General features: G+C 38.6%; 1 protein-coding gene across 1 annotated transcript in view; it reads left to right on the top strand.

Annotated features, from left to right (window-relative positions):
* The window catches only part of ZSWIM6 (zinc finger SWIM-type containing 6), a 107,874-nt gene extending 97,954 nt beyond the window's left edge, over nucleotides 1-9,920 (top strand). Inside the window, exons 11-14 of the mRNA XM_059492956.1 lie at nucleotides 2,841-2,998; nucleotides 3,525-3,688; nucleotides 5,476-5,557; nucleotides 7,345-9,920. Of these exons, the coding sequence (XP_059348939.1) occupies nucleotides 2,841-2,998; nucleotides 3,525-3,688; nucleotides 5,476-5,557; nucleotides 7,345-8,207 (1,267 nt within the window). The 3' untranslated portion in view covers nucleotides 8,208-9,920. The remainder of the gene's footprint in view (nucleotides 1-2,840; nucleotides 2,999-3,524; nucleotides 3,689-5,475; nucleotides 5,558-7,344) is intronic.
* Nucleotides 9,921-13,298: the final 3,378 nt, after the last annotated feature.

The following is a 13,298-nucleotide window of genomic DNA, read 5'->3' as shown; positions in this document are numbered from 1 at the left end:
TACTCCTTAAACTAAGCTATTGAAGTGATCCTCCAAGGCTGAAGTATTCATCCATCAGCAGATTCCTGACTGCCTCAGTGAACATGGAGTCAATATCCAGTTTCATTTGAACAAGGATTTGCCCAGAAACCAGTCATAACTGAAAAAATCTTTTTTGTGAAGTTTCCTTTCTCAACTGGAAAAACTAACAAGACACTGAAAGATCCAAATGATGAAATCTCCAGTTAGTCTTGGGTAGCTCCAGCCCTCATTTGCTATCAAGCTGTCATCTCAACCAAAGAAATGACTTCTTAAATAGACCAGTATAAGAAGGAATTGTTGTTTTGTTTCCATCTGGTGAAATCACAGGAGACATCAGTGCAATCAGGGCTATTTTCCCTCCATAGCCATTTTTTCATCACTTTATAAGACAGATAAAGGTTCAGCCCTAGACAGTAATCTTTCTTTTTGCAGTTTGATATTTGGCACTCTTCAGAAATGTGGGCTGCTATCTTGAATGGTGATGGTGGCAGATTTAGATGCTTTCTATTCCATGTCTCTGCATTCTTCTGCACTTCTTAAATTCTCCTGAAGAAGGATGATTATTCTTTCCATTCACACCAGAATGTTAGTTCAGTGAATAAGGACTCCCAATACAAACCAAATGAAAAAGTAATATAATACTGCTTTGAGGAGACAAGAATAAAGCAAACATGAAGATTGAATGTGCATCTCATGACTGAGAAGTTGAATGGGTCAGAAGATAAAAACTTGAGCATCTTGTCTTCCATGGGAGGAAGGAAGTGGCTGTGGCAAGGACAGAAATCCCATGTTAGTAAAGGCGTTGCATGGAAATCTGTACAGCTGGTCATGCTTTTAGAAGTGAAGCATTTCCTCACATTTATTAAAGAAATTAATTTCCCAAGACCCCAGGTAGTTGCTCTTCAGATAGGTGTTCAGTGTCAGTCTGCATGGGTCAATTACCCATGGCAGCTCAGGAGTATTTAACTTTCCTGTATTCAGAAATACCTGTTGCTGTTTAGTTTTTTGAGTCCTATTTTAGTGTATGGAACTCTTAATATGAAATAAAAGGAAACTGAGACCAGAAAGCCTTTCATGTATGCACCTCAGGTCTGCAAGGACAGGGTTGTGCAGTCCTTGATGGTCATTTCTATTTAGTTTTCTGCTTCAGGACTGAAACATATGGAGCATAGCCTTGGAAAACATGGATCTGCAGTTGACTGCTCACTTGAATGTTTGGTTTAGTTTGGTTTGATCCTTTGTTGAGCCTGAATTTCAGCCAGGCTTTGGGACCCAGACTTCAATGGTGATGTTTATTCACAAGGTAGCTTTGTTAAAACCTAACTAAATAATTGATATTTGAAAGGAAAAAAAAAGGTTAAGAATGCTAAATCTACATGTGGTTTTCTGGTGCTCCCTAACCTTGCCAAAATTGTGTGAATGCCACCAATTCACAGCAGCACATCTTTTCACAGCAGAAGAGCACATAAGCTGGCAGTTAAATGCAAAGTGACAAAAGGTTTCTCCAAAACAGCCTTTCTTTCATGCTTTTTGGCTGTTTACTCTTACTCATAACCTACTAATCCCTTTCTTAATTTAATAGTTAGGATCTTTTCTGTTCACTGGAGCTATCTCATAATGCATCTCTACAACCTCAGTCTATGCTTGGAAAAAATCAGCTTTAGAATATATTTATGAAGAGGTGTCTTTGTGATGCTGGAGAATAGATTTGATTTGATACAAGAGTTTTTTTCCTATTTTCATGCACTTACATGTGTGTGATAGTTATTTGGGTGGTGTGTTGTACTTTTAAGTGCCTGCTAGATGCCTTTCCATATATTCAAAATTACCCTTCTCAGTGAATATTTTAAGTATATTATTATGCTGTATTATTATTTTACTAATAAATCATACACTTCAGGAATATAAAAAAAAACCTGATGAAAGTCAAATCCATCTTAATGCAAAAAAAACCCCAACATACTCCACAGCTACTTACAGAACTTAGGTATTTGTTTAATTATAAGAAATTGTAACTTACATTTAAATGGGCTTATTCTACAAGAAATAGTCTATCACTGAAAAAAACACAATGCATTGGATTTTCAGTGTTCGGTAGTTGCAGTTTTGTGGACAAAGAGATGCAACTTCCTTGATCGTCGCAGATCACTTCCTTCTAAATAATCCCATGCATATGAAAGCTGGTAGAAACAGACCTCAGATACTAAGAGACATCAAGAAGCTAAGCACTGGAAAAGCTTTTCTTCTGGACATGGCCTTATTGCTATTTATTTAACCATTCATATGCTGAAACTATGCTTAACTGTATTTTAAAAAAAAGCCTATTTTTGTACTGATTTATAGAGTTGCTGATGTACTGTCAGTATTTAGTGTTTTGCAAGGACAGTAAGGTTATATTTTTGCGGTGGGCCGTCATTTGGGTTGTAGTAGTCAACAACACGTTAATTTGAAATTTTTAAGTATGAATGCTCCTTGTTGGGTAAGACTGTTGTTGATTGATGAATACTTAATGAGAAAATGGAGTCTGAAAGTCATATTAAAGGAAACTGACTCTCTGTCATTGCTGTTTGGGACCCTAACATCTGATTAGGGTACATTATAAAATACTGGTAGGTTAAAAATGCCTATTGATATAGGAAAGTTTGGCAAATGCACTTTTGAGATTCCACAAGAAGAGAAGTGGTTTTCCAATTTTTTTTTCTGAAACTGTAAAAACATATTTCATTGACAATACCAAGTATTCTTGCAGCTTTAGTTTAGCTCATGAGCAACCAAATGTAATAGTGGTTTAATGAAAGAAGATTTCTTTCTTATTTCAGGTTGCTGGTACTGGAATCCACAGCTCCTTCAGGAGACCTGTCCCGCCCTCACCACATTGCATCTGTTGTTCCAAACCGGTATCCCCGCTGGTTCACCCTAAGTCATATCGAATCCCAGCAGTGTGAGCTGGCATCAACCATGCTAACAGCAGCCAAAGGTACGTTGCTGTCAGTTATGTGCTCAACTAAATGTGTGCTTTTAATATTGCATGGGTAAACAGATCATAATGCTCATGCTTAGGAGTCCAGGTCATAGTCTGGCAATAGTTTGAAATGGGCACAACAAACTGAACTGGCTTAAATCTGTCATGTAACTTTCTAGCATAGTAGTTAATTTAGTTATCGGGTAGCTAGATGAACTCGGTATGAGGCCGATGAGACAGCTTTTTATTCTCCTGATACATGACTTTGACTGTGAGACACAGAAGTGGACAAGTCAGTTCCAAAATTCACAAATCAGAGTGACTTTTGGCCCCATGCTGCACTAACACCTTCAGATAGAGCAGTTTGTGGTCTCTTATATCTTTCATTCATATGCAATTTAATTATAGAAGGTTTCTAAAAACAGAGTGTGTGTAATTGACACATCATACTATTGCATAGCAATGTCAGGCTCAGATATAATGGACCTCTGGGTGTTTTGAGAGCTTGTTCCATTTTGATGATTCTGTTTACACCTTGCAGGTGATGTTCGGAGACTGGAAACAGTGTTAGAATCCATCCAGAAAAATATCCACTCCTCATCACACATCTTCAAGCTTGCCCAGGATGCATTTAAAATAGCCACACTCATGGACAGCTTGCCAGACATAACTCTTCTGAAAGTTTCTCTGGAGTTGGGTCTTCAGGTATTTCCCTCATTTGTTGTTATTATAATAGAAGAAAGAAATTTGATGCAGTGTTGGTGCATGTAACTTTTAAGCACAGGAAAGGATATTGTCTTTGGGCTCTGTCTGGACTTGGTTTTAAGTTTTATTTTCTACTACAAGGCTTAGTGTACTAGTAAACACAGACCAAGAATCTGCACAGTCCCTTTGTGCCATTCCAAGTGGAAGGTAGAGCTGGTATTTGTTGGCTGCACTCTTCTGTTCATGGCTGAGGGAGGACCAGTGTGGTGGATTCAGGATTTTATGTAGGACTGGGTAGAAAGTAAAATTACTCTGCTTGCTGGAAATGCACTGTATTTTCTGCATGGTCTTCAGGGTTTTTTCCCTTTTCTTTTTCTTCCTTTCCTCTAAAAAATGAGAATTGATACATGCTTGTTGAAAGCCAAGGTCAACCATAATGACTGGTTGCTAAGGCAGAACATGTTGGCACCAGCCTTCTCACTTCCATCAACATCCTGTACTCCACAAGCTGTGGTATAGTCAGAAGCCTCTGAGTGTGCTTGAGGTGTACAAGTACTGCAGATCAGTTTTCAGGCTCTGAGGAGAGACTTTGCAAGCGAAAAGGAGCCACACAAGTAGTGAATATTACCTGACACTTTTGAATGTTAGAGTTTACACAGTTCATTTCAACAAAAACAAATATCTCCATCCCTCCTCAGGGAATTCTTAAAAACATCATGCAAGGATCAGAAAACCATTTATTACTTTGGTTCAGTAAATAATGCTCCAAAGACTTCTGGGGAAAGTATATTTTCCCAGTTGCTTCTTATGCTGAAGAAAGGTACTAAAATCTTTAATTAAAAAGCTGAGGGTTCTGTATGCTTTGTTAGGCTTTCATATTTCCATGGTCACTGTGGAAATCTGTTTGTTTCCTTTGTCTTAAATGTTTATGTGAGAGAGAGAAAAATCCTTACAATTGACCTGTGCGTCACCTCAAGTTTTCACCAAGTATCTTTAATGGCAACAGAACACTTTGGGTATTCATGGATACTCTTTTTGTGGTTGACAGTGTCATCAGAGTATCTTCAGTGCGATCTAGTGAAAGTAATGTCACAAACCCAACAAACTGGAACTGTTGTAGAATTTGCCCACTGTTCTGTTCCAAGCTTAAGCAAAGGTGTTTTAAGAATCTTAAAGATTTGTTTTCCAGAAGGAAGATGCATAGCAGTGTAATTTCCAGCAATTTCCAGCTGTGTAGTTTCTTACAGTAAGGCTTTTCCTGCAAGAAACAGTGTCAGCATTGTTTCTAGTGGCCTATAGATGATTCCCCCTTCTTTCTTCCTCAACTTAATTGTAATTAGGTTGTCTTTGTTCAGTATCCAGTACCTGACTACTTACCACAATTTTATGCCCTGGAATATCACACGATGATTACCGATATACTTGTGCATAGAGGGAGGAGATGTTACATAATTTAATTTCAATAATTGGTAGTTGATTGTTGGTTTTTGTTGCTTGGGAGAAGGCTTTTTTATGGGATAGGGTTTTTTCTTGCCTCCAGATAAAACAGTCTCCGTCCTCTATCCTTGAAGGGTCTGCAGTTGGAATTACTCTCTGTATGCTGTTCAAAAATACCCAATCAGTGTTTTTCAAATTGTCTGACATATCAGCTGAAAAAGAGGAAATGGAGAGAGCAAGAGGCTGCCATTTTTAACTCCAGTGTGTTTGAATACTTTAAAATCCCTTTCTGTTTGTCTATGGCCTTGGTTTGCAACTTAAATTTTATTTTGTTTGTGTTCTTTTAACAGGTGATGAGGATGACGCTGTCAACGCTGAATTGGCGACGGCGGGAAATGGTGAGGTGGTTGGTAACATGTGCAACAGAAGTAGGTATGTTCTGAAATGTTTCTCTTGTCAGCTGCTCTTACAGGGCTTGATCTTCCTTGTCAACACCCAGTTTCTGCAAATGCCTCCCACTTCATGTTCATCTCTAAAATTGCTTTGGTGAGAGCACATTATGGCAGTGATTAGTGGGTGTTTTTAGGCACAAAGCAAGTGAGACAATAGTTGAGTAATGCAGTATGACTGCTTTCCCCCATAAGCTGGAGGTGTGCATAACCTATGGGAAGCATACCCAAAATACTCAATACAGAAGTGGGAAATCAGTGCTCTCTCAAGTAGCATGTTTGGATCATTTTGGGCTTTGCTATAGATTTCCTGCCTGTCTTCATGAGGCATCTCATAAATCTTCTGTGTTAGGGTTTACCATGACTGCATTAAAACCTGTATAGCTGTTAAAAAAACAATCAAAAATCAGCAGCAATGCTAATGCGAACAATTTAAGTACTTATGATAATGGAGCCATTTTAATTGTCAGTAAAGGTATTTCTGGAGAGCATGTTTTTTGTTGTATTTTTTCCTTCTTCATATATCTGAGTTGGATTGTATTGCACAGATGCTTCTTGAGTTTCAGAACTTAGGAAGATTGCTGCTGCTTATTCTCTGGATTAATTCATTCTTTGTTTTATGCTTAGCTGACCATATATTGTTGTCAATAGCATGGGGAAATAGAGCTTACCTTTGTATGCTGTCTACCAGAAAGTGGTTGTGTCTGCAGAATTTCATGCAATGCTCTTGTTTTATTGCTTTTATATCTTTGCTAAGGTAATTTTTGCTGAGGTTATCTTACAGATATTAGTGCCTGAGTGTTATTTTGTGCAGCTGCATCTCAGCAAATAAAATACTGGATTTAAAATTTCTTCAAATTGGTTTACGTATTCTAATAGAAGTGTCCTGTAAAGAACCTAAAATGTTGTCCAAAGTACTCTTTAGACTTAATCAACACAGTAAAGAATCAATATGGTAATGCTAGGAATCTGTTTATTTAATTGAAGATACTTTATTCTCTGGCTATGCTGGTTTGCTGCAAATGAGTGGTGGGGTGCATGGAAAGCATTAGAGTCCTGCAGAGAAAATAAAGAACTTTGTGGTTTAGGTGGGCTCACAAGTGTGTGTAAACTGCCTCTAGCAATAAGGCACTCCAGTTAATTCTAGGTTTAACTTACGGAACCCATCAGTCAGTGTTTCCTCTGCCTGCGAAACACACTGGGAATACAGTGGCACTGAGAAATATAATATGCAGTAGTTCATATTGCTCAGTGTATTCCTCTAATAAGGATCTTGATGATCATGTATTTGCAAATTTGATTGCTTTAAGGTGTGCTTAATAAGTTCTGCTAAGTTATGCCTTGGTGTTCCCTTAAGAAAGCCTTTCTGCCTACTTTTCACATGTGCTGTGCCTTGAGATTTACAGTGAGAAAAGAGGTTGCAATTGCCGTGGTGTGCAAGGTGAGGGCTGCTTTTGAGTGAGATGATGAGACTAAATGAGCCAGAATGTTTTACCCAAATTGTCTTAAGTAAAACAGCTCAGCTGTCACAACAGGAGATTAAAACTTATCTTGCAGGCTATTTTTGTTGTTTTCTGGGTTTATGTGATTGCTACAGAGTTTGTACAGTAGTCTTAGATTTAATGTTCTTTTCTAGCCATGCTGTCTGTGAGCCTTTCTTGCTGGGTTGTACTGGTAACCTCTTAGACTTTGTGGGAAGTATAATCTGCTGAACATCTCTATCTGCTGGGTTTTATCAGTTGTGACTAATCCTTTCTTTCTCTCCCCCAGGTGTTTACGCACTGGATAGTATCATGCAAAATTGGTTTACACTTTTCACTCCAACAGAAGCCACTAGTATTGTTGCTACGACAGTGATGTCCAACAGCACCATTGTCCGTCTGCATCTGGACTGCCATCAGCAGGAGAAGCTGGCTGGCAGTGCTAGGACGCTTGCTCTACAGTGTGCCATGAAGGATCCTCAAAATTGTGCCCTTTCTGCACTGACCCTATGTGAAAAGGATCACATAGCTTTTGAGACCGCTTACCAAATCGTTCTAGATGCTGCTACAGCTGGCATGAGCTACTCGCAGCTTTTTACCATAGCACGATACATGGAGCACCGTGGTTACCCCATGCGGGCCTACAAGCTGGCCACCTTGGCCATGACACATCTCAACCTGAGTTACAATCAGGACACACACCCTGCCATTAATGACGTTCTGTGGGCATGTGCGCTCAGCCACTCCCTTGGGAAAAATGAGCTAGCAGCTATAATACCTCTGGTAGTCAAAAGTGTCAAGTGTGCAACAGTACTGTCAGACATTTTGCGTAGGTGTACTTTGACCACTCCTGGCATGGTGGGACTTCATGGAAGGAGGAACTCTGGTAAGCTCATGTCACTGGACAAAGCCCCTTTACGGCAACTCTTGGATGCCACGATCGGAGCCTACATTAATACAACTCATTCACGTCTCACTCACATCAGCCCACGACACTATAGTGAGTTTATAGAGTTCCTCAGCAAGGCACGAGAGACCTTCCTAATGGCTCATGATGGTCACATCCAGTTTACACAGTTCATTGACAACCTAAAACAAATCTACAAAGGCAAAAAGAAACTGATGATGCTGGTTCGTGAACGGTTTGGTTGATGAAAATGCGTGAATGGGGGACTGGGGGGGAGGGGTGGTTTGTTTTTACTTGAGCCTGCCTTTGTATCCTTTTTAACTTAAAGAAACAGAGCCACACCGGTATTATATGTGTATAGTTATATTGAGTTTGCAAACTGAACTGTCATGTTGTGAAAGTTTGTGTGTTTAATTTTTTTTTTTCTTTTTTCTGTTTTGTAAGAGAGAGAGGTTAAAAAAGGTTTGGTTTACACTGAGTATATGTTGTCAAGTGGCAAAAGCCCACATTGCTCTCCTGTTCTTTCTGTATATGTTCACAGCCTCAAAAACAAACATATATTGCAATGGCTTTAAAAACCAAACAAAACACCTCCATCCTGTGATAAGTACCTCGAATGGATTCAGCTTTACTTCTTTGTAACTCATCCTTACATTTCAGCATATTTAAACAAACCAACAAATGAGATACTAATAGTTAAAAGGCTGACCACGTGGCTTTGCAGTGCTGTTCATCCAGAAGCATGGCACACAATGCTTGTGCATGTGGAAACTTAGCGACTGTCAACATACATTCTCAGGGATTTAACAAAAAAATTAAAAAAAGAATGAGAGCATTTATTGTACTGTATATATATTATAGTATATGTCTGAATATTGAAAAATATAACATTAACTAATTTATAAAAAAATCTATGTAATGCAAATACTTGAAGCTGCAGTAGCTTGGTTTTAAACAGAAAAAAACCTATCAGAAGGACTACAGTACACCTTGCTTCAGGGTTGGCTCAGGTGGTGAACTATATGCTGGGCATCTATGCAGAGCCACCTTTTGGATTGCATGGTTGGACTGATACCTATTGGGGAAAATTTTATATATATATATATTTATACAACCTGTGTATACATATATATGTATACACACATACACACATGCTTGTAACAGGCACTATAGTAAAGAGGGACAACAAAAAATACACAGCCAGAGCAGCAAGCCTTAGCATTAAGAATACAGTATGCCAGAACTGGGGTTTGTGCCTCATAGCCTAGAAGACTTAAAGAATATCCTTTTTGACACAAAACGCAAAATGTTTTCCAAAATTATTGACATGATACGTAACGCCTTTGCAGTGAGCTAATAATAAGCTAACCTTTGTGCACAAATAACATATATATATTATATATATATATTCTGCATAGGTATTTTGACTTTGTGCAGGACAGAAAGTTGTGTAGGTATGACTGTTCTACTTTTCAGTTTGTTTTTTTAATATATTTTATTTTCTCTAGAATTACTCAAACAGAAGCAGCCTTCTATCTTGCCTTGTCTTAATGCTTTAAAATAACCAAACTGGAGATCTAACTACCAAACTGTTCATTATATTATTAAATACCAACCTTGGTTACAGTATAGTGTCTTTACTTTAGCTGATGGTTCTGTATCCTTGTGCTTTTTAAAGCAGTTTTTATGTTTTGGTGCAAAAGTTGTCCAGTGTCTCTTGTTCCCTTCATTAGAGAACATGCTAGAGGTATGTTTGTAGGTATTTTTGTTTAGAAAAACTATTTCATGCTCTCCATTTTATTTATTATAATAGGTAAAAAGGTTGTACTTCATCACCCATGTAAACATGCTCATGAAGTTGAAAGTAATTAAGATTTGATACACTGATATCAATTTATTTATGTAACTAAATCACTGTTTTATAAACTTGTTAATGATCAACAATTTTTTTGTTTTGATTAAAATTAGTTTTTTGAAAGTTGATTCTGCCTCCTTTAATGGTGTCTGTTACTGGAATTGAATTGTGTTCGTAGATCATGAATGCCCAGCTAACAATTTCACTGCAGTGTGATGGTATGCAATACAGCCACCAAGCCCAGGAAATAAATGTTGTGTTCCTCAGAGGTTCTGCTGAGGAATCGTAGCTGCTGGTGGAAGAAGACCTGGTAAGGAGAGAAAGGGCCAAATGCTGCCTGTATCTGGAGAGGTGTGTTCTGTACATCAAACAGTAAGCCTTGATGTACCATCCTGGTAGGATTCTGGAGGTGTGTGTGGGTGTGTTTCCACTCTGGATTATTTGGGTGGCCCTGAGAGTTGAGATGTGCTGTGGCTGTATTCAGGGACAATTATTCCTGTTCATCGACTGGCTTTTCTAAAGTATTTTGTGTATTTTGAGTCATGCAGCTCATTCCACACAGTGTGAAGTTCTTGCTCATCAGCTGATAGGTGATATTTCTATTTTTTGGAGCCCTTACTCCTTAGGAACTGTGTGAATTTTTGAACCCTTGGAGAATAAAAGAATATGTCATTGTTGCAAAATGAAGAGGAATTTTCTGCTTTACCACTATTTAATCATCTTAGGAATGTTATTTGATGTCATATTTGATCTGATAATTTTCAATTCTTTTTTTTTTTTTTTTTTTTTTTAGTATCTTCAGCTGAAAAGAGAATTAGTATGCAGCACCAACTAACAGAGGTACCAGTGTAACCATGAATTCTGACAGTGAGGCTTGCGTCACTGAAGATTAAGAAGGAAAAGGTCTGAATCTTTGTGCAACTTGTCATGTAAAATATGAGTCTTTTACCAAGTCTTGCTAACAGCTGAGATGTCCTGACCTAATTGTGCTAACACTCGGTGACATTCTGTGACTTCAATTCCTTCCAAGTATTGAATTTTCATTACATTTTTCGTTCAGTACTTTGTCTCAGATTAATTACCTGTCATGGACAGTAGCACAGGAAGGAAAAGAGGAAGTATCACAAGTATCACTTCATTTTGTCATAGGGTTTACGTGGTTGCTTTTTTTTTTGTGGATGTTTTAGTTGTTTTGGTTTTTTTCTAATTTTACAAATAATGCCACAGTAGGGATAATTCTGGATTATTTAGATTGCAAAATTGAAGCCTTTTTTGAAGACCAGGCGTTAGAATTAAATGCAGTCATGGTAGTTATCACTTGGTTTGGACAAGCACATGGCTGCTTCTTGCAGAACTGATGGAATCCTATTTGGCTTATTTTCTCGACTGAGTAAAATCTCTTCTGTGCCTGCGCTGGTACTGTACAGTGCAGTTCATACCACGTTACAAGCCCTCAAGGACTAACAGACTTGGCCAGTCTCTCTAGTAAACATGTCTCAGTATGTCCTGTCCTTGGTTTGTGAAGGTAGGAGGAACCACCAAAAAAAGAAAGGCCGGAGGGCTCTTGCTAGAGGATTTCAAAAGTCTGAAAGTCACCCTTTAATATTTCTTTAGTGTTCTGTCAAATTAGTTCAAGCTTTTCCTTTCAGTTTTGGTTTGGTTTGGCTTTTAGCAGTTCAGATTTCCATGTAGGTGAGTGTAAGTAACAAGTGCAGCAAAACTGAGGTGCTGCTTGCATGGAAATTTTGTCTTCTGAGGTGTAGTTAGAGTGAATTTGCAGTGATTTGTATTCACTGAGATGCCTTCATCTCAGTGATTTTGTAAAAATTGGGGTTTTTTACTGAAAAATTATACAACCTTCCATTTCTGCTTTAAAAACAAAAGTTATGAGAGTTCATCTCATTTTAATGGAGAATATTATTTGGAAAAGTAGCAGTATAGCTGATACCTTTACCTGAAGTAAGAAGCTTCATACCCTCAGGTCTTCTCTTGCTCTGCAGTTTTGACTAAAGTATTCAGAGACAAATATTTTTCCACTATTTTAAATTCTTGCCCCGTGTAAAGTGTGTACTTAGTGCAAGGATAAGTGGAAAAACAAGGAACATAAACCACAAAGTGTTTTGCTAGCTCTTGCATTGCAACAGGCAAGAGTATACTGTTCACTGTATGAATATGAAATGAAAAGCTTTGTAAGAATCTTAATTGGAGAGACAACAAAGTGTCAGATACAGCTTTCCTTGTAGAGGAGGTTGCTGGGATCTGCCTCCTGTGGAGAAGTGTGCTCTCCATATTGCACGTGGGAAGGTAACTCTTGCCTCTGCTAATACCCTGGGCAATCAGCATCAAGTAGCACCTACTTGTCAGCTGAAATGTTTGCAGTCCATCTTTATGGTGTTATCTGTGTCCCTGCTTCTACTAAAAATAGAGAATTGTGTGCTCTGAGAAAAAGAATCTGTCTTAAAAAGAAAATCATGTCCGCTGCTGTATTTGCCGACAACTCCAAGGTCATAGGACCTAAGATTTCTATTAACATATATTGACTACAAAGCACAAGTTATTTCTAAAGCCAACCTTGACTAATTTCCATAGCTTTTTAGGTAGAGAATGATAATGACTAGGAAGTACCACAATCATGAGGCCACCCAATGAGTCATCTTTTGCTGAGTTTTGTAACAAATGCATTTAATTGTTGGGATATTTTTTCTTCCTCTTTAGCCTTTGTCCTTTTGCATATGTCATTTAAAGAGCTGTGTATTTGGAAAAGTGTTTACATGAAAGGTGATGTACTTGTGGTTTGATGATATAAAATGAGCCACAGAGCTCAACCATGGTCCATGGTGTTGGAAGAATCTGTGGAGCAGTGAATGGGAAGGGCAAGCTGATGCAGGGGCTGGTGACCTCAGTGAGGCCTAAGGGAGCAGCCACAGCTGACGTGCAATACCAGCACTGTCTGCCTTTCCACCACTCTGACCTTGGAATTGTATGTCTGACCACAGGGAAGTCTTGGTTTGGTGTCTCAGGCATCAAAGGCACATCACAAAGTTCACAGAAGGATTCTGCAAAGTCAAAAAATGGATGAGGGTGATTAAGGACAGAGCTAAATATTCCTCTGGTGAAGCTGCTGGAATTACATCAAGGCTAGTGTTGGCAGACACTTTTGAGAAGCCTGTTTTAAGAAAAAAGGTAGCAAGAGAAATAGTGCCAAATTCTGCCTGGTCAGTGGGAAAGAAAAACCATTTGAGGTTTGTGGCCTTTATTTTCAGACAATCTATATTGCATTAAGCAGCATGTCTACTTGTAACAAGAAAGTGCCTGGCTTTTCCAATTCCCAGGCGAGAGTCAGGCAGATGACAACTCATCTCTTATGAAGTGATGTCCCTGAGGCCTTCTGTTGCCTCTGAGAAGGCACGCTGTGGATCAAAGGCTGGCCTTGCTTGAGCCATCTTGCCAATATTTTGAGGAACCCTGAGCAGCACGACCA

The sequence above is a fragment of the Ammospiza nelsoni genome, chromosome Z (genome assembly GCF_027579445.1).
Source record: "Ammospiza nelsoni isolate bAmmNel1 chromosome Z, bAmmNel1.pri, whole genome shotgun sequence".
NCBI classification, from domain to species: Eukaryota; Metazoa; Chordata; class Aves; order Passeriformes; family Passerellidae; genus Ammospiza; species Ammospiza nelsoni.
This window is presented reverse-complemented; position numbering and strand designations above follow the sequence as displayed.